General features: G+C 40.6%; 1 protein-coding gene across 1 annotated transcript in view; it reads left to right on the top strand.

Moving 5' to 3' along the window:
• plxna1b (plexin A1b) overlaps positions 1-27,968 on the top strand; it is a 197,610-nt gene that overhangs the window by 107,008 nt on the left and 62,634 nt on the right. The window contains exons 5-9 of the mRNA XM_053497844.1: positions 9,753-9,853; positions 12,390-12,513; positions 19,919-20,072; positions 20,569-20,668; positions 26,926-27,040. Coding sequence (XP_053353819.1) covers positions 9,753-9,853; positions 12,390-12,513; positions 19,919-20,072; positions 20,569-20,668; positions 26,926-27,040 — 594 coding nt within the window. The remainder of the gene's footprint in view (positions 1-9,752; positions 9,854-12,389; positions 12,514-19,918; positions 20,073-20,568; positions 20,669-26,925; positions 27,041-27,968) is intronic.

The raw sequence follows: 27,968 nt of genomic DNA on the forward strand, positions 1-27,968 counted from the left end.
CGTCCCAAACTCCAGACCTAAACCTTATTGAAATACTGTAAGTGGGGTGATCTCAGAAGGAGGGTCCATAAGAGAGAGAGAGAGAGCGCGCTCTGGAGACATTGTGTATGGAGGAGTGGCAGTTTGCTTGCCTTACTATGCATTATGCAAGTAGTGAAGAGGAGGAGAGTCTAAGGAATTTATAATTATTATTATTATTATTTAGTTTTTTACATTTCTATAGGTGGTTCAAAGTGGTTTTCTAGCACTGTAGCCTTGCACCTTCAGGGTTAAGGGTTCGATTCCCGCCTCGGGTCTGTGTGAGGAGTGTGTGCATGTTCTTCCCCCGTGCTGGGGTGGGTATTCTTCAGGTACTATGGTTTCCTTCCACAATCCATGACATGCAGATAAGGCTAATCGGTATCCCCAAATTGCCTTTAGCGTTTGAATGAGTGTGTGGTGTGGGCATTTGTACCCTGCGATGGACTGGCACCATGTCCAGGATGTAACCTGCCTTGTGCCCGAGGTTTCCTGGGAAAGGCTTCAGACTTCGTGCGATCCTATATATAGGATAAGCAGTATAAAAGTTGATGTAACTGAATGGAGTTTACTCCCGAGTGGCACACTCAAAGATGGCACAGCTGTCCATGGAGTCCAAGAGAGCAAAAGCCGGCAGTGCCATCTGAATTGGAAAGGCAGCGGGCTTTTTCCCCTGTCAATCATAGTGACACTGGCCAATCATAAGCATCTGTGTGTGTGTGGCATGATATATTTAACACTTTAACAAAACTTTTTTTGCCAAAGTGTGTATGATTTTAAGAACACTATTCCAACAGTGGCATTCTGACAGCACTAGTGTATACAGTACATGATTCCCGATCTCTCTCTCTCTCTCTCTCTCTCTCGCTCGCTCGCTCCATGCACTGTTAATTGTGCAGTATTAATATTCATCGAGGCCCTGTTGGCCTTTGCTCTGTTTTTCTCCTCTTCTAATCAAAGGGGATCACACTGCAAACACTCGGCTCACGCATGCCAATGTGGACGACACGCGCGAAGCACGCGCATGCACGCACTGCAGAATTCTGCGTTATCTGTGTCGAATCTCACACACTCCCGTATTTCGGGAGATTTTCACACTCGGGCTGAGCCCCTGCTCGTTTAGCTGCAATCCTAATGAGGTGATAAATAGCTGATAATCAGGACTATAGACGCAGACTGTATATATCCCAGACTTCTCTGGGTCATGCAGATCTATCATTTCACGTCATTTTTGGGGAGTGATTGTTTGGGTTCTCTTCATCAGCACCAAAGCTCATGTTGCCCTGACGCACTCACACACACATACACACACCCACACACACCTGGAGCACAGCCAAGCTCATTAGCATACTTGGCCTGAAACTGTCATTGTGCATGTGAACACTTCACTGTGTATGTACACCCTGCCCCCCAACACACACACCCACACACACACACACAATTTCCTCTTGCATTCTAAGTGCACTGAAGCTTTTGAGTATCTGTCTACTTTGTGTGTGTGTGTGTGTGTCCACACTATCAAGTTGTAGATTTAGGTAGATAAGAGGACTGGAGGGCCTTGGTATCGAAACACTCAATCACATTTAGAGGGCTTGCTTCATTCTCTACCATTCAGGCTATACGTGCACACACACACACACACACGCACACACTCAGACACACTCAAACACACACCTTGTAATACTAGACTGTTGATTAACATGGTATAACCTTTTCTGACTGATGAGGTGTATACATGTAAATGATCACCGTATTTGGCTCAAAGCTCATACACAAATATCACACACACACACACACACACACACACACACGGTATTGACTTTCTCAGCAGGAGATATGGTCATTGTCATGTTAATCTTAACTGACTTGGCCTTAGAAAGCTCTAGAGAACTGAAAAGCCAGATGGCAGATATATTCGTGCAGTGGTCATTAAAGAGGCGCAGACGCGTACATGCACACACTAACTCGCGCGCGCGCACACACACACACACACACAAACGGCATATGTGCATTTTTGAATGGTGCTCCAGCGCAGGTCCTATTGATGTCATTTCTGTTTATTGACCCATTTAACAGCTTTTTTCCTCCCGCTTTCCTCTTCGCTCTCGTGTCCCTTCGCCACCCGCTGCGCCGCACGTCTGACCTTCATCACCGACGGCCAAATGATCAATTAATATTAATAACCGCATGATAAATAATACATATGATCATATTAATATTAACATTAACTGACCGAATGCCTCGAAGGATCCGGATCTCCATTTCATGGCTTAAATAAACAACAAACAATCAATAGATATTAGCTTCAGTAATCACTCCCTCAGCGTGTTTGTTCTTCTCCTGGGAGAAAATGATGGACTGCTCCCTCAAGAATACGAGCACTTTGGATTGATGAGACAAAGAGAGAAATTCACTTTGTTCCCCCCCTTTTTTTTTTTTTTAAACTCCATCGTTTTCTCTTACCCACTCTCTTTATCTACTTCTCTTTCCTCCGTGCCTTTTTCTTTCATTGGGAGCATAATGGAAATGCCAGCGTTTGGAGTCGTGGAGCAGCCCGCTCCTCAAAAACTCCATTTAGTGGAGTGACAGAGTAATTTAGCACTGGCCTCGTGTTCTGCAGCAGTTAATTAAAGCGAACCTGATGGGCCGATCTCACCAGGGCCCGGAGCTCCGCGGCCAGGCTGGGGGTAGCGCAGATCAGATTACAGCAAGTCAGACGCGCGCCTGAAATCACACATTTCAGGCAAATCCAATGATGCAGCACTTACCAGAGTTAATTTATTACAGTAGATATCTGTTATCGACAGAGGAGAACAAAAACACACCCAATTATGATAATGCACTATATGAAAACTTTCATGCAAGCCGAGCAGGAAACGGGAGCAACACGACTTCTGAGCGTCTCTCTCCTCGATCGTCTTTTTCTTCCTCTTTTCTCCCGAGTCCCTTTCGAAATAACCTACATGTGCTGCTTTATGAGACTCTTCATTTCACAGGGTGTTTTTGGGAATTCTTTAATAATTGATATTGATTTTAATAATCATATCTGTTGTCACATTTTCTGGCACTTAATCTATAAGAATGTATATTAAAGATTCCCAAGCAGTGTGCTTTGGGAAGCTGTGTAAAGTACAGCATCAATTCTAATCGAATTGTAATGGTTAAAAAAAAAAATTGCGGTTATTAGCAATAGACGACAGAGAACGGCTGCTGTGGGTACAGATGGGTTTATTCAAACTGAAATATAAATGTAAACCGTGTAAGTTATCATAGCGTGGGCAATACGACAGCATTCACAAAGTGACAATAAATAATCACAGCATGGCTGTTCTGAGAGTTCTCTAGCATTGTCTGTACCTCTTTCCTAAAAGAGATTTAGACAAATTAAAGGCATTCTGTTTGAATGCTTGTGCGTGAATGCTAAGATTTTCCTTTCCATCTTAAAAGATTAATTCATAATGTAATAATGTGCCTATGTACAGTGTACCTGGCATTTATATCACTGTTGGGTTTGGCTTAGACTGGAAAGACTTGAGTAACCTTAAATCATTTAGGTCGTGAAAGGTCCTGTATTTTCACAGATTCCTTAAAGTTTGTCTGTGAATGCTACAGCTGAAATACTTCTTATGATGCAGATAAGCGCACTCCTCCTTCAAACCTGCCTTTTCAGTGTCTATGAAAAAAGCTGCTGCTGAGCTGCCACCCATCCAAAGAACAGCAGTTGGGGGGAGGGTGTCTCTCATATGAGGTCACATTAGGAGGAGAAATCTAATTGGTTAATACATAAATAGAAAAAGTACAGGAACAACAAATTTAAATTTTCTTGTGCAAAGTGGAGACAATGTCTAAAAATGGTAAAAAACAAACAAAAAAAAAGTAGTGTGAATTTCTACTTTTAAGTTTGTCTCAGTGAAAGTGTTCTGGACACCAATCACCCTTTCCCTGTTATCTAGAGGAATAATTCACTCCAATGTACTATCTAAAGTTGCACGATCGAAAACATATGCAGAGATTCAGCTGAGTTTGCATAGCAATTATTCTTCTATTAAACAGATAGTTAAACTGATTACCCACCTTGTTTGATCAGACAGAGCTAATTCAGAGTGGCCTCGTTTTTATATTAAATCAATGTGATTATGAACATATTAGGCTGCATGTAAATAAAGCTAATGTAGAATTAAAATGGCATAGGATCAAAAAGCTGATGAAGGTGATAATCTGTTTTATCTATCGTAAGCTTCAACCTGACTTTAATCTTTTACTGGCAGCTGGTGCTTTAAAAAGACCCAATATCATATATCGTAGATTTAGCATTCATGTATTGATTATATGGATTTTTCCTTTGGTTGATTTTTTGCTTACCCCTAGACTCTAAAGGACATTAGACTAAATTAAGGTAACAATTTGCATTGATTAAGTAATCTCAGTTTAATTGTGCTATTGCCAGACTAATTCAACTAGATTATCCATGAACATGGTACATAATGTTCAGATCAAATGCTAATTAAGTCGAACCAACTTGATAGTCGAACCAACTTCAAGGTCTAAAAAACAGAGAGGCACTATTAAAATCCAAACAATGAGGTTCGGCTCATGAGGCAAATGTTTTATATTGCACCACCCAAGCAGTCAAGCTGTAAATCTTTGGTTTTACTTAAAAATGACCAAATCTTCTTTACGTCTGCTTAATTTTTGGCAACCCATCATTATTAAAGTTGTTATATTGACTCGTGAGGTTTGTACAGTTATTTAGCTGGTTTTACAGGATCTTAAATTGAATGGGTTTAGTTCAAATTACTCAAACAGTTCACTTCTAAGTAACCTCTATAATAGAGAAATGTTATTCTTTAGACTCCAAAACCGATTTTTAATTTTTTTTAATGTAGGTATGTTAGGATTTGAGGTGGTAAAATGTTGCAGTTCCTCTATGATCCTACAGGTGGTGCATTCTAAACTGTTGGCAGGCAGCACAGCATCGTCTGTGTTAGGAGCAAATTATTTGCTAAATTTGATTTGGAGAAAATCTGGAAGAAAAATTAATATCGAATCGGGATACATACACATTTTTAAATATTCCTACTTTATATTTTCAAAATTGCACTTTTTAATTTTTATTCACACATTCTTATTTTATTCCATTTTTTTTATTCAGTGTGTTTTTGTTTTTAACTGCCTTACACTTATTTACATTTGTTTGCCAGTTGTGCAAGCATTTCTCTGCATGTCATACTCTGTATGGCTGTGTATATGACAATATATGTGATATTTATAAAATCATAATACTTTCAGGATCACAATACAAAGTGAATCGCCACATTTGTACGTACTGTACTGTGATATCGTGTCAGGTGATCCATGGTGTTTCTTATATATGTAATAAATCTTCTTTATATTCTATTTATTTTAATTTAATGTTTTTTGAGAGGGTTTATAATTACTCTGACTCGAATCAAATAAAAATTTTATTTGTCACGTACACAGTCACACACCGTATGATATGAAGTGAAATGTTTGTACGATGCTGAAGACCTAAAAATTTTTAATCAACCAAATATGATTTTTGTCAGATTGTATCATGTTTATAAATTAAATATGCACTGAAATGGAGCTTGATCTTACAGATAAAAGTCCCGACTCCCCTTTTCGAGAACCAGTTTGTGTGTGTGTCACTCCCTTAGTAGTGCAGGAGAGAACAGAAGAACTATATTTTTTAAGTCACAGGGTGCATAGAGGGCCTGCAGTCCCTTAACTATTAGCAGTTTTTAGGTATCATGAGTTGGGGTATTGCTCAGTCCTGTGTACATAAATATCAGGTTTAATATTAATCATCCTACCATTATCAGAAAGGTGGACAGATTGGCTGTCTGTCTGTCTGTCTGCCTGGTCTTCGCCTATCCTCCCACTTGGCAGCAGTTGGGATCAAGCTGTGTATGTGTGCCTTTGTGTGCATCTGTGCGTCCGTGTGCTTTGCTTGCCTTTGTGTTCTTCTGAGTCTAAATGTTTTACCATTCTCTTACTGGGTTGAGTTTATTGCCAGGGAAATCCTGCACAGCGGAGTCTTTATAGGCGCGAACACGCGCTCACGCACACATTCCTGCGTAACATGAGCAGCTGGTGAAAGCATTAAGGATTGCAGAAGAAAAGGTCAGCCACTCAGACTGCACATCACTGACATGCAGATATGACAGACTTCACTTAGCTGGCTTTGGAGTACCGCAGGGTGGGGAGATCAGTCCAGACATACACAGTGCAGACTGATACAGTGGGTGTAGTAGCTCATTTGCATAGACACTGAAATAGGACTTTTGAAGGGGGGGTGAAGTGAATGGAGTGTGAGGAATTAGAATCTGTTGGGTATTTTAGCTGGAGAGATTGGTGACCTGCTATAACGCAAGTAATAACAAAGACTAACTTGTTTCCTGAATGCTCTAATACACGGAATCTGACTAGAAATTATGCTGTATTGTATACTTCCTGTAACAATAAAGATAATACCATAGGGGCCTTCATATGTCTTGGCTTTGGTTCTCTTATGTTTGTCATTTTAAATGGAGACTTGTGACATGTGCAATCAAAATGAAGAGCGATAACGCCGCTACCTTCATGCATTGCAACGCACCCGTTTTTCGGAATGCCACAAGTGCATCACCACCGTCATGTTACAAGAACCAAGCGATCAGCTTCACCTTTTCCGTTTTCCTGGATAAGTTGGTAAAATAATCTTTATCTTCTTCCTGCTTGAGGGATGGGTTGCACCCCACATGCACTTTTTTTATGTGTCCACAAATAAATCTAGTAGCACAGCTATTGTAAGGAATGTTAGATGCTGGAAATCCATTTATATCCTGCAACCTCCTCATCGCCATACAGCTCATAGCTAAGGGGTTGCTTAGGAACAATAGGCGCTACGGAAGCGGCAGTGCTAGAAAGAAGGAGAAAGTGGCTCAGCTGGCGTTTTTGACAGTTTTTAGACTCGGTATTCATCAACAAATTAAAAATCATAGTAAGTGACAGGTTCCTGTGGTAGAAGTGGAATAAACTACTAAGTGCTCTTTTATTGAAAAACGATCCACTTTATGGTGATAACAGCCGTTTGCTGAACAGAAAAGCTAAGATCTGAGGGTGATTTCAACCAGTTATCCACGACCCCTTTATGTATATATGTCGTGTTTGTGTGAATTTGATTGCAGGATGCTTAAGTATAGATGTGACAGATAAAAGCCTAAAGGAGGCGAGAGAACTTTTTCAAGGTGCATGCGTGTGTGAATGTGTGTGCACATGTGAGAATGTGTACATTCATGCATGTGTGTGCGTGCGTGCGTGTGTGTGTGTTGACAGGTTCATTATCAAGTGATGTTTGATGTCTGTCATTTCACTTGACTTCATTTGGCTCCTGTCACGAGTGCCACGTTGATTTCCACCACTAGCAAAACAGGCGATTAGGAAACGGCTATATTTCCCAACATCAGGAATCTGCGTAGGTGTGTGTGAATGAGAGGGGAAGAGACAGTGATGACTTTAGATCTGCATGCCATTCTGTGCGTGTTTTTCTTTTTCTCCCCCATCATGTCAGAGACACACGTGTTCTGGAGCTCATTTAGGCACTCGGAGAGAGTTTAGAGATGATTAGCACACAACACACTTAAACAACCTCTCGAACCTATACCTGATCACTCTCCATCCTGAACTTGCTGTTCCTGAGAACCCATCTGTTCTCACTTCAGTCTATCTGTCTGACTCTTTCCCTCTACTTCTCTCTCTCTCGCTCTCTCTCCATTCTGACTCAACTGTGTCTGTAGCCATTCAGTCTCTGGCAGACTTCCAACTCATCTCTCTTGCCCAGTTTCTCTCAAGCTGCGCGTGTGCGCACAAATGTGTGTGTATGTGTGTGCACATCTATACTGACCTAAGGGGATGGAGTTTAGTGTTTTTTTGCAGTCAGATTAAAAGGATTCTCTTTCTCACCACACACACGCGCGCACAGTTTTCGAACTGGCCTCGAGACTCAATGCAATAACGTCTCATGCGTTTAGCTTGCACATCTTTTATTAGACCTCTCATTTTTTTCTCTGGTGCCTTTTTAAACTTTTGTGATGTTTACTTCATTTGGGAGGAGCTGCAGGAATTTACTTTAGGTTTAGTTTCCTGCCAGATTTATCCCTATTACAGTACAGTGGTATTGACTAAAATTGTAATTATTACATTAATTAGTTAATTAATTTATTTACTAAATTAGCCAATCCTATTTCCAGCCATGTTGACCAAGCTCCGCCCGCAAACTTATGGCCGTTCAACTAGAGGAAGCATGCTAACTAGTTACTAATAGCGACAACAGTCATGGCATCACTTTCGTGATCGCTCCGCGATTCAGCTGCTTGAAAGCTAATCCTCTGTAAACGTGCAGCTTCTCCTCACAATGATTCATGAGAATGTGAATGGGGCTATGGGTGTCCATAAAATAACTGATAGGATGCCAATCCAGATACAAACATACATTCGGGACTGAAAGGCACTGTTTTTTTTTTTTTTTAGTTTTTCTTTTTGTCTTTTTTTTTTTTTTTTATAATGGTGTTGTTTGTAATATATCTAAATTTTTTTCCGTTTTGTATGCACTAGTAAGAAAATAAAATGATTCACTTATTGCACCTTAAACCGAAACCCATAAAGTAAACCAATAGCAAAATGCCTGGCTAAAAACATACACCATAAACACGTGTAAATATTTTAAACAACAATGTTACCTCAGTATACGAACGCTCCGCCTCACAAATTGTCACATTAAGAACTAAAATATTGCAAAGGATTTTCCTCAGCATACGAAGCATTTCCAGCATATGAGCGAAAGAACCATGTCTGCGTCCTAGGAGCTGTTCAAAACGTTTGTGTCAATGGAAAACCAAGCAACGCTAGTTTACAGATTTTTGGTTGTGTTTTTTTTTTTTTTTTTTTGCATTTTGCATTTTGTGCAACATGTAGTGAAGACATAGCACCATGGGTCCCAAGAAAGTTAGCAAGGTAGCAAGAAGAAAAAGGAGCCCCACTTACTGTTTATTATTTTTTTTTTAATGGAGTGACTTGAATGAGGACGGTCAGATCGGAATTCATGTGAATTTTGGCCTCTGCTTTAACCCAGATGGTGCGAGCAAAGACTTATCGATGTGCAGATGCGTGCTGTTTCAGAAGACAGATGCATCCACGTTTGAATCAAATAAAAGTCACATGCAATTATGAACGTGAAGCATCATGACATGCAGATCTGATCGGAACAAAACATCGGGATTGAATAGTGCAGATTGTGGACGTAGTCTTTTTTTTTTTCTTTTTCCACTGTTTAATAGAAAGTATATGATCATGTGCATTCTTCTTCCTAAAACATGCATTTCTTTGTCTAAAGCGCCAGGTTACCCTTGTGGATGTTCACGAGATTAGGGTTCACCATGCTAACTGTCAGAAAACCCAGCAGGTCATGAGAAGCAGGGTCACTCTTCACATATGCACACAGTCACACCTGTGATCTCCCCATACAACCACACACACACACACACATGCAGGCAGGAGAAAATGTGACGCGCACACCCCAGTGCACACGAACAAATGAACGAGCCGCATGGCGCCTCGGGCTGCCCTTACGTCACCTAATTGCAGTCTGTGGGCACATATAGCGAGAAATCAGTGTACAGAGCAGCGTTTACTTAGATGACCTTAATGAGTGTCATATTTCTTTCTCTGTCTAGGTGAAGCGTGTTCCTGTGGAGAGCTGTGATCAGTACACGACGTGTTCCGAGTGTCTGGGCTCCAGAGATCCTCACTGCGGCTGGTGTGTCCTGCTCAACGTGTGAGTATACAGCGGATTGAATTGAACATCATCAAAGCCTTATCCCCAGTATAGTAGAGTGTACGTTCCAAAAGCAGCCATGTGGTCTGAATGACGCCTTCCTTCGACGGCGCGCTACAAAGGATTATGTATGCCGTAACAGGAAGCACATGGCTTATGAACTGCAAATCTTAGTGCTGTCATTTCCACATCATCGTATAAATCTGTGTCTGACAGGCCGCCTTGCCAGTGATTGAATCGGAGGGGGATTGGGTTCGACTGGTAGTGTTGTACTTGTGCGTGAAATTGCCTTTGAAAAAGTCTCTCTCTTTTTTTTTTTTTTTTTTGCCTGGTGATTTGAACGGGAAACAAAACAGGTTCTACATTCATACCAATTTTTTTTCAAAAGGAAATGAGTAATGTAGTTAGGTTTAAGCTGTCAGATGCATCATGGAACTTTATATTTAGCTCTGTTTGTTTGTTTCTGCAATGCTAGAACGATGTTTCGGCTTTATAACTTGAGCACACAGAGCAGCGTCAGCGAGCATGCTCATTAAAATGAGATGAATTGGCTATGAATTGTGCACTGTGACTCAAGAGCAAAGGGTAAAGAAAGTATATGGCTCAGTGCTCGCCGAACTGAAACGCGCCCTCTTAAGTGTGACTGTTTCAGTGCACACTCACCTTGCATGACAACACCTTTGTGTGAGGAAGTAGTTCATCGCACTTTTCGTTGATTTTAATGAACACTCTTACTGAGACTGTACTGTGTAATGCTCTCAGGTTGGGTGCCCTTATGCTCTCGATTAAGGATTAGAGATGGAGGAAAAAATCAGTTTAGTTACATACCGCGATTCTTTTGTGTAGCAGTTATCGCCACACTGACTTCAAAATCGATTATTAATTTCTTATTAACTTTTAATTTATATATGTTAGCATTTAAGGTGGTACAATGCTGCCAGTTCTTTAGAATCGTTAAGGCGGCACACTCTAAACCAGGCAACGCTAAATGGCAGACCGTCGTCCAGACCAGTTCTATCTGGACCCAGATGATTTTCTGATAATTGTCAATAATTATTAATATACCAGTAATATAGTGCTTTTTCCTCAAGGTGGGTGAAATGTAAAACTTCAAATATGAATGAACAGATGTTTATTTTTCAAGTAAAGCGTGAGTATGAAACAGGAGTCGTTTGAGCAAACATATCCACAGCAGTCCGAAGTCAGGGCATGTAAGATATCCTAACTGAGAGTACGGTATAACAGAGATTAATTAAGTATTGTTACAAATACAAGGATATGTACAATGCAATCATAGGTTACCCTGTCCACGTGTTTAACAAATATCACATATGCATAATGCACAATGACAGTGACTGAATATATGCAGATCTGAATCCTAACATTAACGTGAAATTCGGACCTTAGATCAAATAACAGTTTATTTACCAGATCTTGTTACATTTTAATTCAGTACCCCTACTCCAAACTATTCACACAGTATATCCCCCTGTATGGATGAATCAAATTTGCCAACTTTGTTTAGAATTATAAGAACTTACATTTTAATTCGGTATGTTTATAAAATCGCGACACTTACTTAATTGCAATAAAAATGTTATTGCCACCTTGGTATCATGATATCCTGTGAGAGGGTCCCTGGTGATGCAGTAACATGTCGTATTGGAAGCAGGTGCTAGATGCTCTCACTAGTCATTGAATATGTCCAGGTCATTTCATGTCCTCTGTCCTTCATTAGGCTTACCCTGTCATAGTGTCGCATGATATCAGATTTTTGTATCGGAGCATTTTATTTTTATGAGCCCAAGATGTATCCCTCAAAAAACAACAACAAAAAAAAACAAACTCTGACTTGTTGATTTCTGACTCCTTTGCATGAGACGAGAGCAGCCCAGAGACGTTAATTAAACTTGATGCAAATATACAGAAAGCGGTTTCCCTATCGCTCCATCTTCCTTAAAGGGTGAGCATTAGCATGATTTTTAATTGAGGGCATGTAAATGGAAATTAAAAGAAGGCAACACGGTAAGCTTCGTTCATATCTACTATCTTCCTTCAGTAAACTTCTGACGAGTGTTTCTAGCCTCAAATACCAAACATCAGATCCTCGGGCTACCGGGCAGACTATATGATTAACATAATAGTCTTAGTGCCGGTGTAGCGACTTCATTCTCTCTCCCGTGAGCTAGGAGTACAGTAAATGCAACATGCCCTTATTGAGTTAAGTGACTTCCCCTGTAGCATTTGCAATAAGCATTTAAAATAGGTGCGAACTCGAGAGAGCTGAACCTTACAGATGCATATGCACACGCCCGATTCTAAATGAGGTCATGGTGTGCCTGTAAGCTGACATTTCGAAAGCCTGACGTTATAAAAGTTATTGCCTGCGAAAGACTTATCTACAGAAATTACTGTCAATTTTTTTGGATTGGACACGGAAGGCAATAAAATCTCTGTTCAGACATACAAGCATCATTCGGTGACGTTACAGTGCAGTGATTAACATGTTGCATGATCTTGTGTGTCTTGTGTGCAGCTGCTCCCGTAAGGACCGGTGCGAGCGGGCAGATGAACCCTGGCGTTTCGCCTCCAGAGTGGACCAGTGTGTCGACCTGACTGTTCAACCCAACAACATCTCTGTGACCATGTCTGAAGTCCAAGTATGAAAATTTGCACTATGATATATTTAAGGGGATGGGGTTTGTTTAAAAAAAAAAAAAAAAGGAAGTTATCACAGTATTAATCACCACTCACAAGGAAATATTTACTAGGAAATCAGAGGTATAAAAGCAACTCGCACTTGTGAAGTACTCTGATTGTTTCACTAAATGACTGACATGCATGAAACAAAGCATGCAGTTCACCTCATTTTAATGCCGTATATGACCTTTATTCTAAGCATCAATTATAGTACGCTTGATTGCACTTGTGCATTAATAGGTCACATGATATCTCTAGGCCATATGGGGCTTTACCCATGCTAGGAACCCCCTCGTAAATGCATTTTAACACTTCTGAAGCTGATTTGGCTGATTTACAAAATAAATAATAATAATAAATTAGGTTTTAAAATATGAAATACATATTTCATATTTAAAAAAATTTTAAGAAGCCACTGTTCACCTCGATGGCAGCTTTGTGCACATTGGCAGCCAACAAGTGCTCTACAGATATTGGCAATCCTTCAAGACTGTTGGTGACGACCTCATGAAGTCGGTTGAGAGAACGCCAACAGTGTGCAAAGCTGTCGTTAAAGCAAAAGATGGCCATTTAAAGAACCTAAATATCCAATAGCAAATAGCCAATCGCATAGGGTAAGCAACCTTTTTTTTGCTTACTCCATAATTCAATGTGCTATTTTATAGTTTAATGTATGGAGTATTGTACTACAACGTAAAACAAATAGTAAAAATAAAGAAAAAGGCTTAAAAGAGCGGTGTGTCCAACGCATATGATTTAAGGTAAAGTAATATTTATAATGGTGGCCATTGAAATCGAGGTATTTTAATGACGTTCCTAATTTACAATAATAAGGCTTGTAAGGTTGTAACGTACATACTCAAACAGAAAATCTGATTTGGACAATTATAAAAAAAAAAAAGAGGTTATAACTTTTTCCAGGTTGCTCTATCAAAAAAAAAAACTATATATAAGGATTGAATCAAGCTCTCTCTTAGTGTGGGAATTTTTTTAATCTATTCCCCAAACCCTAATTCATCTTAATGATCTTTCATCTACAGTTTTTTTTTTTTTTTTTGTTTATATGACAAAAAAGATATTCCAGTAACTGCAATGACCATTCTGTTCCAGTTTGACCGTCAAAACAAACATGCAGTAGAATGTTTATATCTGATACAGTATTGTGCTGTACCTACAGCTGTCTGTCTATCAACACCATCCAAAATCTAACACTAATCTAATGAGAGCTTATTATTTGGGTGTTATCAGTGACATTTAGGATTTTTGAAAAAAAAAAAAAAAAAAAGTCACCAGAAAGTAATTGTTTGTACACTGAGTGTGATCTGATCAGACGAGCCTAAAAATTACATTATGCGTTTTTCATTTTATATAAACGTACAACACACACTATTGTTCCTCCCACTGAAATAGAAGAGTTGTGCTACCCGAGAATCCTAAATTGACCTAAATTGGTAGAGCAGAAATCTGGGACATGCTGTTATCCTGTACATAACACACTCCGTGCAATCAAAAGTACAAAGGTTGTTGTGATTTCATTTATTTCCAGACTGCATTGTATTTCAGAAAATTGCATAATGAGCCGTGGTATCACTAATTTAGAACTCCAGGTTACTGCTTGCGAGTAGTTATGTCTGGCCTCATGACACATTTCAGATCTTTTACTATGAAGTCAGCATTTCTTCTGTGTAGCAGAAAGACCAAGTCTTAGTGGCACTGTGTGTACCTCAAGCCTGGTCCCATGGAGGATGTACAATGTGTTCCTTAATAGACAGCCTGTAGAAGGAGTGTCATGCAGACATAACTACCACACTGAGTCCTTGCCTCTAGCGGCAGTGAATTTGCAGAAGACTTTGATACAGCGAATTTGTGGGAATCTTTTATAGCAGCGCCTCATGCAGACACAAACACCACCTTGAGTCCTTGCCTTAAGCAGTGGAGAATATGGGAAAGACTTTGATACTAATGATGTACCATGCCTTCTTTGATGTGTCTGCAAAGTCCCTTGAATTGTGGTGTGCTAAAAGAGAGGAATGGCCTCATCTCGTTTTGCTGATTCTCGAGACCGGCAGAAATGACCAAGGGCAGCGTAACCTGCTGAGACTCTGCTGCATCGTGTTCCCCTACCGGTGCTCGTCAAAATCAGGCCAAAATTACAAGGACAGTTTGTGCTCTGTCTGCAGTCAGCAGCCCGAGATACAACACCACTGTCCTAAACGCTTCTCCTTTCTAGGAACTTTCCATTCTAAAAGCGTTGAGTCCAGTGCACTTTTGTTAAGGGCTGTAGAACATGGCGCCTCTCCAACACAACCTCACGTCCATTAATGGTCTCTCTGGGAATGTTATGCTTGCATGATGGAATGATGAAATAAAATGGTTCTTGATGGATCTTCCAAATGTCAGAATTACAGTAAGTGCTCGCGATGGCAGAGAACGTGCACGCAGTCTCAGACAGGGCTCTAGGTATAAACTGCCAGTCGGTGCCGGTCAGTAAGTGAAAGCGGCACCACAGGTGATTTTCTTGCGAGCAATAGACCTGTTAAAGTGCTCTTTATTTTCCTTTTTTTTATACACACGTGAAGTTAAAATGTGCTTATAAGGGTATTTTTCTGATCGTTCTGCCTTTAAAGAGACAATATGGAGATTGTTTTGACTACTAACAGCAGCACAAAGTAAATAATCTTCTGTTTCAAGGTCACTTCAAGGGGATGGTGGTCAACATAATGTTTGGGGTGCTGCTTGTAGGTGTTAAGGCAAAGTTAAGAGAGGCTTTGGATTTATTATGAGTACAAAGTCAGGGTCACTTTTAATGCAAAAATAACCAGATGGAGAAGGTCACAGTAATCTCATTTTAAACGTGCCCAAAAACGTCATGTTTTGTGTTTTCCACTTTATGCAACTGAAACCTGTTACTCTACCAAAAAGACCAAATCTAGAACAATTGTGCAAATTATGGGCAAACATTTCAAGTAAGATCACTTTGATCTTTGCTGTCTGGTTATTGACGGTACCTAAAAGACGGTTCTGGCCTCGACTGGTGTTGGCAGCTGTTTCTCTGAGGACTTGACCGTTCAATAGTTCAGGATTGGAACTTCATACAAGTTTACCTGAGTTTTCAATAACTAACTGGACTCCATATTAACATCAATTCACATAAATGTTATGCTGAACTGCCTGCCACCTAACACACAGTATAAATGCAGATCAATTCCTGCTCTCTGTTTTACCCAAATGAGGATGGGTTCCCTGTTGAGTTTGGTTCCTCTCAAGGTTTCTTCCTATTACCATCTCAGGGAGTTTTTCCTTGCCACTGTTGCCCTCGGCTTGCTCACCAGGGACTATCTGACCATTTTGATTCATACACATTCACATTCCATACAAACTTAAATAATTCTTTTGATTGTGTAAAGCTGCTTTGGGATAATGCCAACTGTTAAAAGCACTATACAAATAAAATTGAATTGAATAGAATATAGAGCTGTAATCTGAATTAGAGCTGGCACGACTGCAACAGGAAATGAATCCACACCTGACCAATAGGAGTTGGGAAATCTACAGCACTGTGGTATACTTATCATTAATGTACACATTAGTAATATAACTTACTAAAATCTTTCTTAAATCTCCAGAGCAACAAATATGTCTAAATCTGCGTCTTAAAAGATCTATCTATGGCCATGCCGAGGATTTCCACAGCTCTAAAGGGATTCCTGTATAAAGCAATTTTATCTACTGCCCCCTTTTCTTTTAAGGAGCTTTAATGTCTCTCGTCCTTAAGGGTAGAAATTGAGCTCTGATGAAGGCTGCCTTAGATTAAATCCCGTCCTCTCAACCGGAGTAATTTTTTGCTAAGCATTTCATCCGCAGTACTTTCAATCAAGTGTTTGAATAACCCTTTTTTGCTGGAGCGGCTATGTGTATGAAGGCAGAAGAGCTGTTTTCTTCCACCTCAGCTTAGCAGTAGTATTAACCTGGTGTTACTGTGCACCGTGCATGCTATAGAATTCACTGCTTGTGTATAGTGCTGTAGTTGTAAGTGAAAGGTACTGTAATTAAGTGCATGTAGCTGTTACTCTGAACCAGTAAGAGAACCAGGATAGAGCACGGTGTTGCATGGTGAGTGTATAGTCAACATACAGCTGAAAAGTCTCCTCAGTCAACCTCGATTCAGTTGTCAGAGGGCATTCCGCATTTATTGTCGAGTTGATGATGGTGAAAACAAAAGGCAGGGAAAAAAACAAAGGAAGTGTAAACAGGCAGACGGGGGAGGATGGAGGGAAAGACGCATGCCGCTGTGTTTAGCGCACTCAGCAACCAGATGAAATCAGATCGCTGCTTGTTTAAAAATTAATTATTAAGACCGTTTTTTTAATGTCGGCAATATTTAATGCCGTCTCCTAGATTGCTTTTTGATGTTGGTGGCTTTGGTTGCATCGTGGCCCAATCGGAATTATCTCCGGTCTCAATCTTATTTGATAAGACGCTCTTGTCCAGTGAGTGTGTGAGACGGATAAGGAAAGCCAATACTAATAGGTAATCATCTAAGTGCCGCATAGCCGTGCTCCGAACATGTGCATTAAAACTAAACTCCATCTGTGGTCTCGGTGTTCAACACGAACGCTCAGACGTCGCACTTTTAAGAGGTTTGCTCGAAGCTCAAGAAACTGTTGCTTTTGCTTACACATGCTTTTTCTGTCATGTCAAAAGATTGATTTCAGCGCACAGATGAACTACTTTCTCTGTCAGTGTGAAAAATGTGAGAACATTAGTGCCGTATTTCGAACCAATTCTGCCTTAACCAGGAATGTTTAGCGACAGTAAATCAGTGACGCCCAGACCTCCAAGTAACTTATCAACACCAGATCGGTTCACATCGGTGTGCTTTTTTTGAGGGGCGTTCAAGTCAAACTTGGACTTCTGATTCTGCAGAATAACAACACAGTGGAAACTACTTTTAGTTCTTTGTACTGCTACACACATGCAACTCATCCCAGCATTTCACTTGTGCTTGGATACTATCGAGATGAACATTTTCTCAGTACGCCAGAGCCATGATCAGGCTGCCTACTTCATTTCTCCATGAAACCTCTTGGAGTGAGGTCAGGACTATGTGAGAGATGTGGCAATCATTACCAGTATCCTGTGATGTGCAAGTGGTGCGCTGGTCAGTATGAATTTGTACATTGTTCTGCCAAAAAAAGAGCACTGTTGGTAATCAAACCACAGGTTCTTGTTTGTTGTGCTTTTCCTCTGAGAGCGTTCCATTCGCTGAATGTTCACGGGAACGACTGCAGTGGGCTACGAGCCACGTCAGCCGGGATCGTCATTCATGCACGTGGTGCCTTCATTAAAATGTTCGCGTGAAATGTTTTACTGAAGCTAAGAGTCTCATCACTGTACTGTGCTTGAAACTCCTGTAAAGTTCCACTTTGACTTGAACACTCCCTACAGGTTCCTTTTTCTTAAAGGTCCCATATTTTACAATTTCTTCACAAAGTTAACTTGCGACTCAAATCTCACCAGATGTTTGACGGTTAATGCTCCTCTCAGATAATGCATATTTTTTATAACTTAAATTCCCTCTTTTTTTGTACTCTTCCAAGTGTGCCATTTCAGTGTCTAAATAAAATGAGCTTCTTCCAAGCCACACCCCCAGAGAACAGCAGAGCCGAGCAGCAAGTGGAGGGGAGGAGATCATCTTATACGAGGTCACAATAGAGGAGAAAATCTAATTGGCTTGTTTAAGCTCTGGCCAATACCAAAATAGAACAAACAGCAGGGGATGTTTTGTCTCATGCATATTTATGTTGTACACACACACACACACACACACACACACACACACACACACACACACACTGGAGACCCATCTAAATGTCTAAAAATGACAAAAAAGTGAATTTTATATAACATTTTCCCTTTAAAGAGACGCACTTGCCAAAGTACACATTATACCCGTCCGTTGATCGGTAGTGAACGTGCTCGGTCGCCTCTTACAGGACTGACTCAGTAATCTTTAGAGCTTGAGTTCTCAGTTTAAATACCAGGCGAAAAAAACCTGCACTGTGACCGATTTTGAAAGGGAAAATATGCTTATAAATTCTATAGCCACTTTCGACTGATCTTTAATAGTGGCTTTAATGATGACTTCCCATTTCTTTCTCCTCATTAGCTGTTTGACTAGCTAGTGCAGAAGAAAGCTTCAAATTAATGATGTACCGCTGTAAGATACTTCTAGGAAGCGAAATATCTTTTTAGAAACAGGCTACAGTTTTGCCAGCATTCTTCTGATTATCATTACACTAGAGAGCATGAATTACTCCTGGGAAAATACTTTTTTTTCTCTCAGTTTTATCTGTTATTGCTCGGCAAGAAGAAGCGTGGCATACAGGAGCACGAATCCAGACTAGGGGGTGTGTGTGTGTGTGCCGTAATAAGCAGAAATTCTTTAAATTTAACCAACCGATTGGTGTTTATAGCAGGCTGCATTAATAAAGAAACTTTTATAACTTTTGTCTTGTAACATTATAGTTAGCTAGCTACCTTACCTCTTTTATTTATTTATTTTTGAAAGCAGACACTTTTTTCTTTTGAGTGGAACCGCTTCTTTACAATCTTTTGTCCTGAATCCAAATAACACTTTTAAAGTCGCTCTGGTTGCACACCAGTAAATATACAGAGTTTTCGTCTTTTCTTATACAGACCACCCGCTTTTCCCAAAGTTCTTCTTCTTCTTGTTCTGAGGAACGCTGAAAAACATCACCTTTAGCTTCGCCTCTTTGTATTTCCTCACACTCCGGCTCCACCGTGCTCCATTGGCATTGTTCAACTAAATTGTTACCTTGAAAAGTTATCTTGTTCAGAGACGGGTTTTTTCAGAGACCTGCATTCTGCCAAAGCCTCCTGTGCTAAGATTGGCTGGTGGATCTTATTCACAAGCGCTATCTCACAAGCAGTCAGTAAGCTCGCAGTGAAGATTTAAAATAACAGTGCATGCTGGGTAGCGCGATCGTGATTGAACACAGGCGGATAGAAACACGCCAGTGATTGACGAGGGAAATGGGAAATGGGAATCGCGTTATATTTTTCTTCCGTAATGTGACGGATTTCTGAGTAAAACGGGCTGTGATGTGAGGGGAAAACCAGACATTTAACAGAATAGAGGTTTATGGAAGGGGGGGAAAGTATAAACAATAATTATTATTATTATTATTTTATGTTTTTTTTTTATGACTGATTTTTCTGTACACTGCTAAGATGCTTGTTTGGCTCCAAACCATGCTTATAGCTAGCATTACTCACATTGTTTTAAAACTAGAAAACTCAAATTCTCTGTGTTAATTACATTTTTTCCCCCTGCTTCTCTAGTTGGTTCTCCAGGCACGGAATGTACCCGACCTGTCCGCAGGCGTGAACTGCTCTTTTGAAGACTACACTGAGACTGAAGCCAGAATACAGGGCTCTCGTATCTACTGCCTCTCCCCCAGCACTAAGGAGCTCATCCCCATCACTCGCCACCAAGGTAGGGGGGTGTGTGTGTGTGTGTGGAATGAGAAATGAACATCAAGAGGAAATCCAAAGGCAACATACAGAAATAATTGAAGCACAGATAATAATAAAAAAAAAAAATCCTGACATCATTTCAAAATCTTCACCCTCTTAATCTTTATCTGACCGATTAGAACCGAACGCATTTCCAACCTTCTGGTCCGTCCCTGATTTGCGGTTGAGAGTCGTTTGCTAATAGTTGCCGTATTCTCGCTGTCTCTATGGCGATACGAGCGTGGTGTCTCAGTGAAGATGGCTTTTTTGATTATGTGAGGATCCTACAGCGCAATTTTGATCACATCCACGGTAATCATAGCACAATCAAAGCCGGCTATTTTTACCACCGCAATGCCCTGCTACAGAGGGAAGAAAGCACGATGCGTTGCCTAGATACCTTTCTTTCTCTCCATCACCCGTGCTCACTTTCTTGCTCCCTCTCTCTCTCTCTCTCTCTCTCTTCCTCTCTCCAGGTGATAAGCGCGTGGTGAAACTCTACCTGAAGTCAAAAGAAACGGGAAAGAAGTTCGCTAGCGTGGATTTCGTCTTCTACAACTGCACTGTCCACAAATCGTAAGTGGTTCTCCCTGTTCTCTGTCTGTTCTCTGGGGGTCGTCAGATTTCAGTAACCATGGCAACCCTGTAGCGCTAGGATGATTGACAGGTATTTGACGCTCTTTAAAGGGTAAAAGAAAATGCAGCACGACTGTACAGACGAAAAAAATGAGGATCTGATTATTGCCTTTTGTTTACAGAATAACATGAAAAAATATATATATATTAATTAATTAATATGTATAATCAAATACACATTCATTATTATAGTGTTCACTGGCACTTCCTAAGGGAAAAAAAGCTCTTCCTACCAGGGCAGTGTTTAAAATCTCATTCGAGGATGTAACCGCTGTGTAGTCTAAGAGGGTTATTGTAAGAGTCCAGATGGTTTCAGGCTCTCTTGGGGTGTGTGTCGTGTCTCATTGCAGGACAGATGAGACCCTTTGCTGTCTCCAAGGGGGATCTGACACACAGCCTCTCTCTCTCTCACACACACACACACACTTGAGAAAATGCAATGTCGCAACATCCAAGTAATATAATACTCTCTTTAATAGATAAGAGCGAGAATGTGTGTGTGTGTCAGGCAGGCAGAGAGGAACGACGCAGGGCACCGAAATGTGAACACACACATTTGTATGCACTCATTATCATCGGCGTGTGAACTGAAAGTATAAACACGGCACGCTTTTAAGCTGGGCTGAAAGGTATAGAAATTGCATGAATTTCACCCCTTTTTTTTTTTTTCTAAAGTTTTATCAGAAAAAAGAGGCGCCGGAGTCGTGTATACACACGCACGCACACACGTACACACAGAGCCCCTTTTATTTATTCAACTGATGAGGTCTTGTGCACTTGGAAATGCCATAAATTTGCATATTAATATTAATCTAATTTGGAGCGGTGCCATTTTGGGGTGAGGTGGAGATGGGGGCGGGGAGGGGGGGGGGCGGAAAATGAGAGACGCTGAAATGGAAAATCACACGCAGTCATGATCGTCTCTTAATTAAACTGAGCTGGGGCTGTATATGCCTGAGCATTAGCTATTATGGAGCGCCCAGGATGCCAGGATCTTCCTACAGAAGACACATTCATTTCATTCCAAATCGCACGCACCGCGCCGAAAAACGCGCTCTATTGAAATCGTCGCGCGGTTCTAAAGCACCGTGTGATTTGGAGGTGGGACGGAAGGTGGAAGAGGAATGAAGGGGAGAGGCCTGGATTCAAGAAGGGAGAGATAAGGAGAAAAAGATGGAAGTGGAAAAGAGGAAGAAGAAGAGCCTGCAATGAAGGGGCAATTACTTCCTGGAAAGGGCTTTTTGAGAAGCGAACACATTTTTGGCACGTGTAAGAGCGAGAGTGCACACGCTCACACTTCCCTTAAGAGCACTTGCCATTTAACTTGCCAGCAATTTACAATTTCCCCTCTCACTTTAAATCAGTTACTGGAAAGAAAAGCCTGAGCTATGTGTAATGAAAGTGAAAGAGGGGTTGGGGAGGAAGGTATTCAAGGTGTATTGTGGTCTTCGCTGTCGGTGACGCGCGTAGCAGGCCTGGGCAGCACGGCCATTTTAATATGATAGAAGAGGATTTAGAAAGGATGCGAGAATAAAGGCAGGGGAAGAGAGAGGGAGAGAGAAGCCAGGCCCTAGTAGAATTTAGCTTATAAAGAGCTCGGTGCGACGTGAGGGGATTATAATGAATCTGGTTCAGAGAGGTGACTGAAATGAAGCGCCAGAAAAATTAACCCTCACTTCAGACTGGCACTTGTGGGAACAGTGGGTGTGATGGAGCTCGACACACTCCGGGGTGATGCAGAAGAGGCACCAGATTAAACCCTGTTGAGAGGGAGATGCGCAGGAGGACAATAGGATAAAGATTTGTATTCCACCAGCACGCTACCCAGGGAAGTAGCAGATGTTGGCAACACGGGGGGACATGTCCGCCACTCTAGCTCATTTTCATAAAAGTGTGAATTTGACACTTCTTTTCAAAGATACACATTAGGGAAATATCAAAACACAGGGACAAAATATTCAGGACCTTGTGCTGCCATTATCGTCATAAACAAACGCGTCGGTGTCGCACTTAGTAAATACAAGGTGATGGGTTTAACCCGATCGAGCAATTAGCTCGCAGAAATCTTGTAACTGTAGATAAACGGAAAGTAAAACATGGGAGGAGCGGGGAAAGTCAGAGAACTTGCCTTTCAGGGTTACAAAGCTTAATTAATGGATCCTTTCATAATTAGTTTGGAATAGAAAGAAACGTAACAGAAAAAAAAAAGCCACAGACTGTGCAGCAGAGTGTGCTACAAAAGCTGCAGTTGTGCAAACATGATCGCAGTTTTGCAAGTCATGGTGGTTTCAATGGCCAATGCATTCAGATATGCTGCATCACTGAGGTTCAGACAAACCGGAGAGCAAAGTACACATGCCGTCGGCAATGCAGTCAACTCATGGCTGGGGTCAGAAGACCGCAAGAAGCAGCTCCAGGAGAATCTTGCCAAACAAACAGGCTGCCTATCTGACAAATGTTTAATAGGGAACTAAAACCTATGTAGCTACATTGCATACATTACAGATGGTCCCTGAATTGCAATCGTAAATCCAGAATGTATTTAAAACTCTACAGCTAAAACCCCAGGCAAACTGAGACGCATTCTAACGATGTCCTCAAAGAATTGGGTAATGGAAAAATAGCTTGTACAATTTGTCATGAGGCACAGTAGAAACCGGAAAGGATGCCACCATGATGGAGAGTTTTTTTTTCATTTTTTTTTTTCATTAATTTAATTTATTTATTTAAAAAAAAAAAAAAAAATTGGTGAGGACATGGCTGAGACAACATGCAGGGAATAAGGACATATCAACAGCCACATTTATGGTCCGACATAGTGATACCACAATTCAATCTCACTGGACCAAGTGCGTACGTAATAGGAAATTAGTGACAGCATGATAGATACGTTGAGAACCTGACAGGGACGTGGCTAAGAACATGATAAATGCACATTTTTTTCCATTTTGCCTTTTTCCAATATTTTTAGGGCACAGTGGGAACTTCCACGTCAGTGTGTGACAGGGCAAAAAGTACAGAACATCATAGCTTAGTCGAGTCTAGAGCGTATCAGTTGTTTACCCTTGTGATCACGTGTCTGACTGGGAGGTACAGCCTCGCTGGCTTTACCCAACATCACTGGTCAATTTCACAGCGCCTATTGTGAGCACAGGAAAAGATGTACGTCCAAAATTGTATGGTGGTGGTGTTGTTTTTTGTTGTTTTTTTTAGGTCGAAAAATCCCAAGTTGAACGATCGTAAGTCAGGGTCTGTATCTAGTTCCAGCTTTTACAGGGGTAATTTGAGTGGCTGTATTGGAACTTTAAATTTTAGAGCTGTCAATGCAAAGTTTTAGTTCAGGTTCAGTTGCTTTGTTTAGTTTTTTTTTGCCTGCAAGCAGTTAGAAGATCTTATGCTGCTTATATAACTGCTAACCAAAAGAAAAGAAAAGGAGAAGAAAAAACTCAACTTAAAAGCTTTAACATTATTACATTTCTAACAAATAGCAAATTCAATTCTATATTAGGTGTCCACCAAGTATTCATGCTGAACATTTAATAAATTGGTTATTAAGATTTTCTGTTAATGAAAATTCCTTTTTTTTTTTTGCATAAAGGTATGCTTATTTGCTAAATTTATTTGCTTATTTGCTACATTTTAATTGTAGTTGAGTTGATAAATATTAATCATCAGTTTATCCTTTTTAATGCATAATGCAAGCTGCCCAAGAGAAAAGTGGGACTGAGGTCTTCTGTTCTCCAAAAAGGCCAACAAATGGCTGGAGAGCTTACAGTGATGGGCAAACGTATGGGGGAAAAAAAAAGGGAAATTTTATAAAATAATGACAAAATAATAAGAATAATTTGTTATATAGCAACTGCTTTGCATAGATTGACAATCATTATTTAGTATGAAGTCCTTTATTCTTCAAAGCCTCAATCTACAGTATGCCTGTTTTATTGCTTTCTGGAGATCATGTACAGAAGATGGTTTCTTGACTTTTACTACCTCTGCACCATTGCTCAGCAGTTTACTATCATTGGGTTTAGGTATGGAGATGACCCAGGCCATGTCTCCAGAAGCTGAACACCATTGTCGCATAGCCAGTGTTTACTAGTTTCTCAGTTAATTAGCGCTCTCTTCAGTCAGATAGGCTTGAACTAATTAGAGAAATCAGTGAGAACTATATTACATACCATATGTTGTTTTAATACATTTGGCCACCACTGTATGGTATTTTCTTTTTTTTTTTATTGTAAATTTTTTGTGTTGCAGCTGTAGTTTGAGCCATATTGTCATCAACAGCTAAGTAAGAGTGCTTTCAAACTACAGACTTTGACACAGCCTCGATTACATTTAACCCCAAAGTCTGATATGTTTGCGTGATGTGAACACTCCGTACTGTGCCCAGGCAAGGATCAGAGCATCGTGCTTGAGTCCACTTGAAAAGGTGTATCCAAGCACAGTATGGTGTATATGTACACAGTTTAAATCAAATCGGAAATCCAATTCTAATGTTGAAATAAAAGCCAGGTTCCTAAACATGAAATTGACCGCTGTTCGGAACTGGACGTCATAAACCCCGTCTCTCACCTCTGAAATCTCTGTGCATGTGCCAGTCTCATTCTTTGAACTAGAGTAGGTACGTAGGCGAGAGGATCGCTCCTGACATGTTCTCTGAAATATCAGTAAAATCAGGCATAGTGCAAAGGAGAACTGACACCCTTGGACTCTTCCTTTCGTATTTTTTAAATTGGATTACTTGCAATCCAACTAGGTGCATACTGCCACCTACTGTACCATAGAGCCTAAATAGACAAGTGTACTCTGGTACAGAACAATCTTACTAATTTTAAACCTTTCAGTGGGTAAAGGTGGGTGTAATCATCCTCAGGCACGGTACGAAGCAATCATGCTTAGTGTTAACTCTTTCTTTTTTTTGCCCAATATTATGATTTATGCTTGCGTGTGAGAGGGGAAATGTTTTTGTCAAACAGCTCTACAGGAATAAGACATTTGACCACATGAGGACATTTGGCTGGTCGCAATCTAGAAAACTGCCTTTTTTTATTTACAAAATACTTTTCTAATCTAAGCTTAATGTTGGGGTGATTTAGTGATAGAGTAGCACTTATTTCATGCATCAACAATTGTCAGCAACCTGTTGAAATGTGACTTACAAATTAAGGATACTAAGGCGAATTGTTTTAAGTGCATGTTTGCCGTTCATTTCCCATCGGTCTTCCCTGGTTCTTTTTGATTCCCTGATCTCCTTGGGTGGATAAACCCACCTGGCTCTCCAGAGACTCAATAATAACATGGAGACAAATGGAGCCTCAGTGGGAGGCTACTTAACAAACACAAGCACGCTGGTATCAGTATACGCAAATTCAAATATATACACACACCATCCTCTCTCAAACAATAAAACATGTCGGACACGAGAAGCGTCCTTTAATAAATTGCTGGCTTTGAATTAGGAAGCAGGGATAATTTCCTTGACCGACCATTTCTCAAATAATTGGGCAGCTTCTCTCAACACAGAAGCAGATTGGTCAATTAAGAGGATCATGTGATTCAATTACGTGGCCGGCCGTCTTTGTTCTGAATGTTCATTTAATGGCTGTAGGCGAACAAATCGCTTGGCTGAGGTGATTAATTTAAATGAATGGTTTAGCTTTTCCAGCCAAGGCATTCATTCTGCTGTGGATGTGGGGGTTGTGTGTGTGTGTTTGTTTCGTCTGTGTATGTCTAAGTGTGGGGTGAAATCAGAACAGCTCGAAACCTCTTATATACTATTCATCAGATCTCTCTCTCTCTCTCTCTCTCTCTCTCTTTTTTCCCCTCTTTCTCTCTCCATCTCCCCTTCTCTCCATGGGAAATCCTACACTATTTGATCTATCTCTCTCATGTCATCACTCTCTTCGTCTCTGTCTCGCTCTAAACCATGGGTGTCTTACTGAAAGCTCATCTTTGTGTGGGGATGAAAGAGCAGCTTCACAGAAAAAAGGTTGCCTTTAAAAGAAAAAAGGGGGAGAAAAAAAAACCCGAAAGGCACAGGATGAAAGACAGGGACAGTCATTTACGCATGATGGACAGACCAGGAAAGGACAGTTGACACTTAGTTCTTTACTCAGTTTAACGATAGTTCTGTGCAAACGGTTTTGCCCTTGCTTTTTATTTAAGGTCTGCGTGTCCCTAAACTCTCTCCGCAGGTGCCTGTCGTGTGTGAACGGCTCCTTCCCGTGTCACTGGTGCAAATATCGTCACTTGTGCACGCAGAATGCGAATGAGTGCTCGTTCCAGGAAGGCCGGGTCAACATGTCTGAGGTAAGTCACATGACTGACTAAACACTGGCTGGTATAGTAATGTACAGGCAAATGCTATCGGCCTACGAAGTGAATGGCAGTTCCCACATCCTAACTCTGTGTGATGCGATGTTCTCGGGAATGGCCCGCCTTTGATATCGACGACTACCGTTTTAACAGGTCCAGAACGTTCTTCTGCACCTTGATGATGATGAAACCTGTTTAATAACTGAAAGACACAATGAAATGAAATGAAAATCTGTTTTATATTAAAGGTTCATCTCAGTGGCTGATCTACTGTAGAACCTTTCAGTGCTTATGTATAAAGAGTAGGGATGCACCGAAATGAAAATTCTGGGCCGAAAACGAAACCGAAATTTTTGGATGCACTTGGCCGAAAACCGATACCGAAACCGAAAATGGCTTCATTAAAAAACATGTTTAAAATATTTTTTTTGTTTGTATTAAAAAAACTAAAAATTAATTAAGCAATCAAACTTTTATTGATAATAAATAACAGTAATAAGGCTGTTTAACAATAACAAAACTTGCTTCCAAGTGCTTCCAAACCGCCGACAAACTCCGTGTTTGATGCGTGATGACAGCGCGAACGAGACGGGAGGATGGGAGAGGCGTGGCGACAATTTCGGCTTTTATTTTCGGCGCTTTCTTACGTTTCGGCCGAAACCGATAATGCTATTTCGGCCGAAAATTTTCGGCGGCCGAAATTTCGGTGCATCCCTAATAAAGAGAGTTTATAAATTTCTTTATAACGATTCTCCTTTCAATTCTTGGTAGGACTGGTTCAGATAAAGGGACAGAAAGATGAAAATAACCAAGAATTTAACTGGTTTTCACAGCACAACTTCGTCAACTTAAACTGTTCCGTTTGAGGTTAAAATACACCCTGATCAATCTGTGTGTCAATTTTTTAAATAATAAAATGGAC

This window comes from Clarias gariepinus, chromosome 6, assembly GCF_024256425.1.
Source record: "Clarias gariepinus isolate MV-2021 ecotype Netherlands chromosome 6, CGAR_prim_01v2, whole genome shotgun sequence".
Lineage (NCBI taxonomy): Eukaryota > Metazoa > Chordata > Actinopteri > Siluriformes > Clariidae > Clarias > Clarias gariepinus.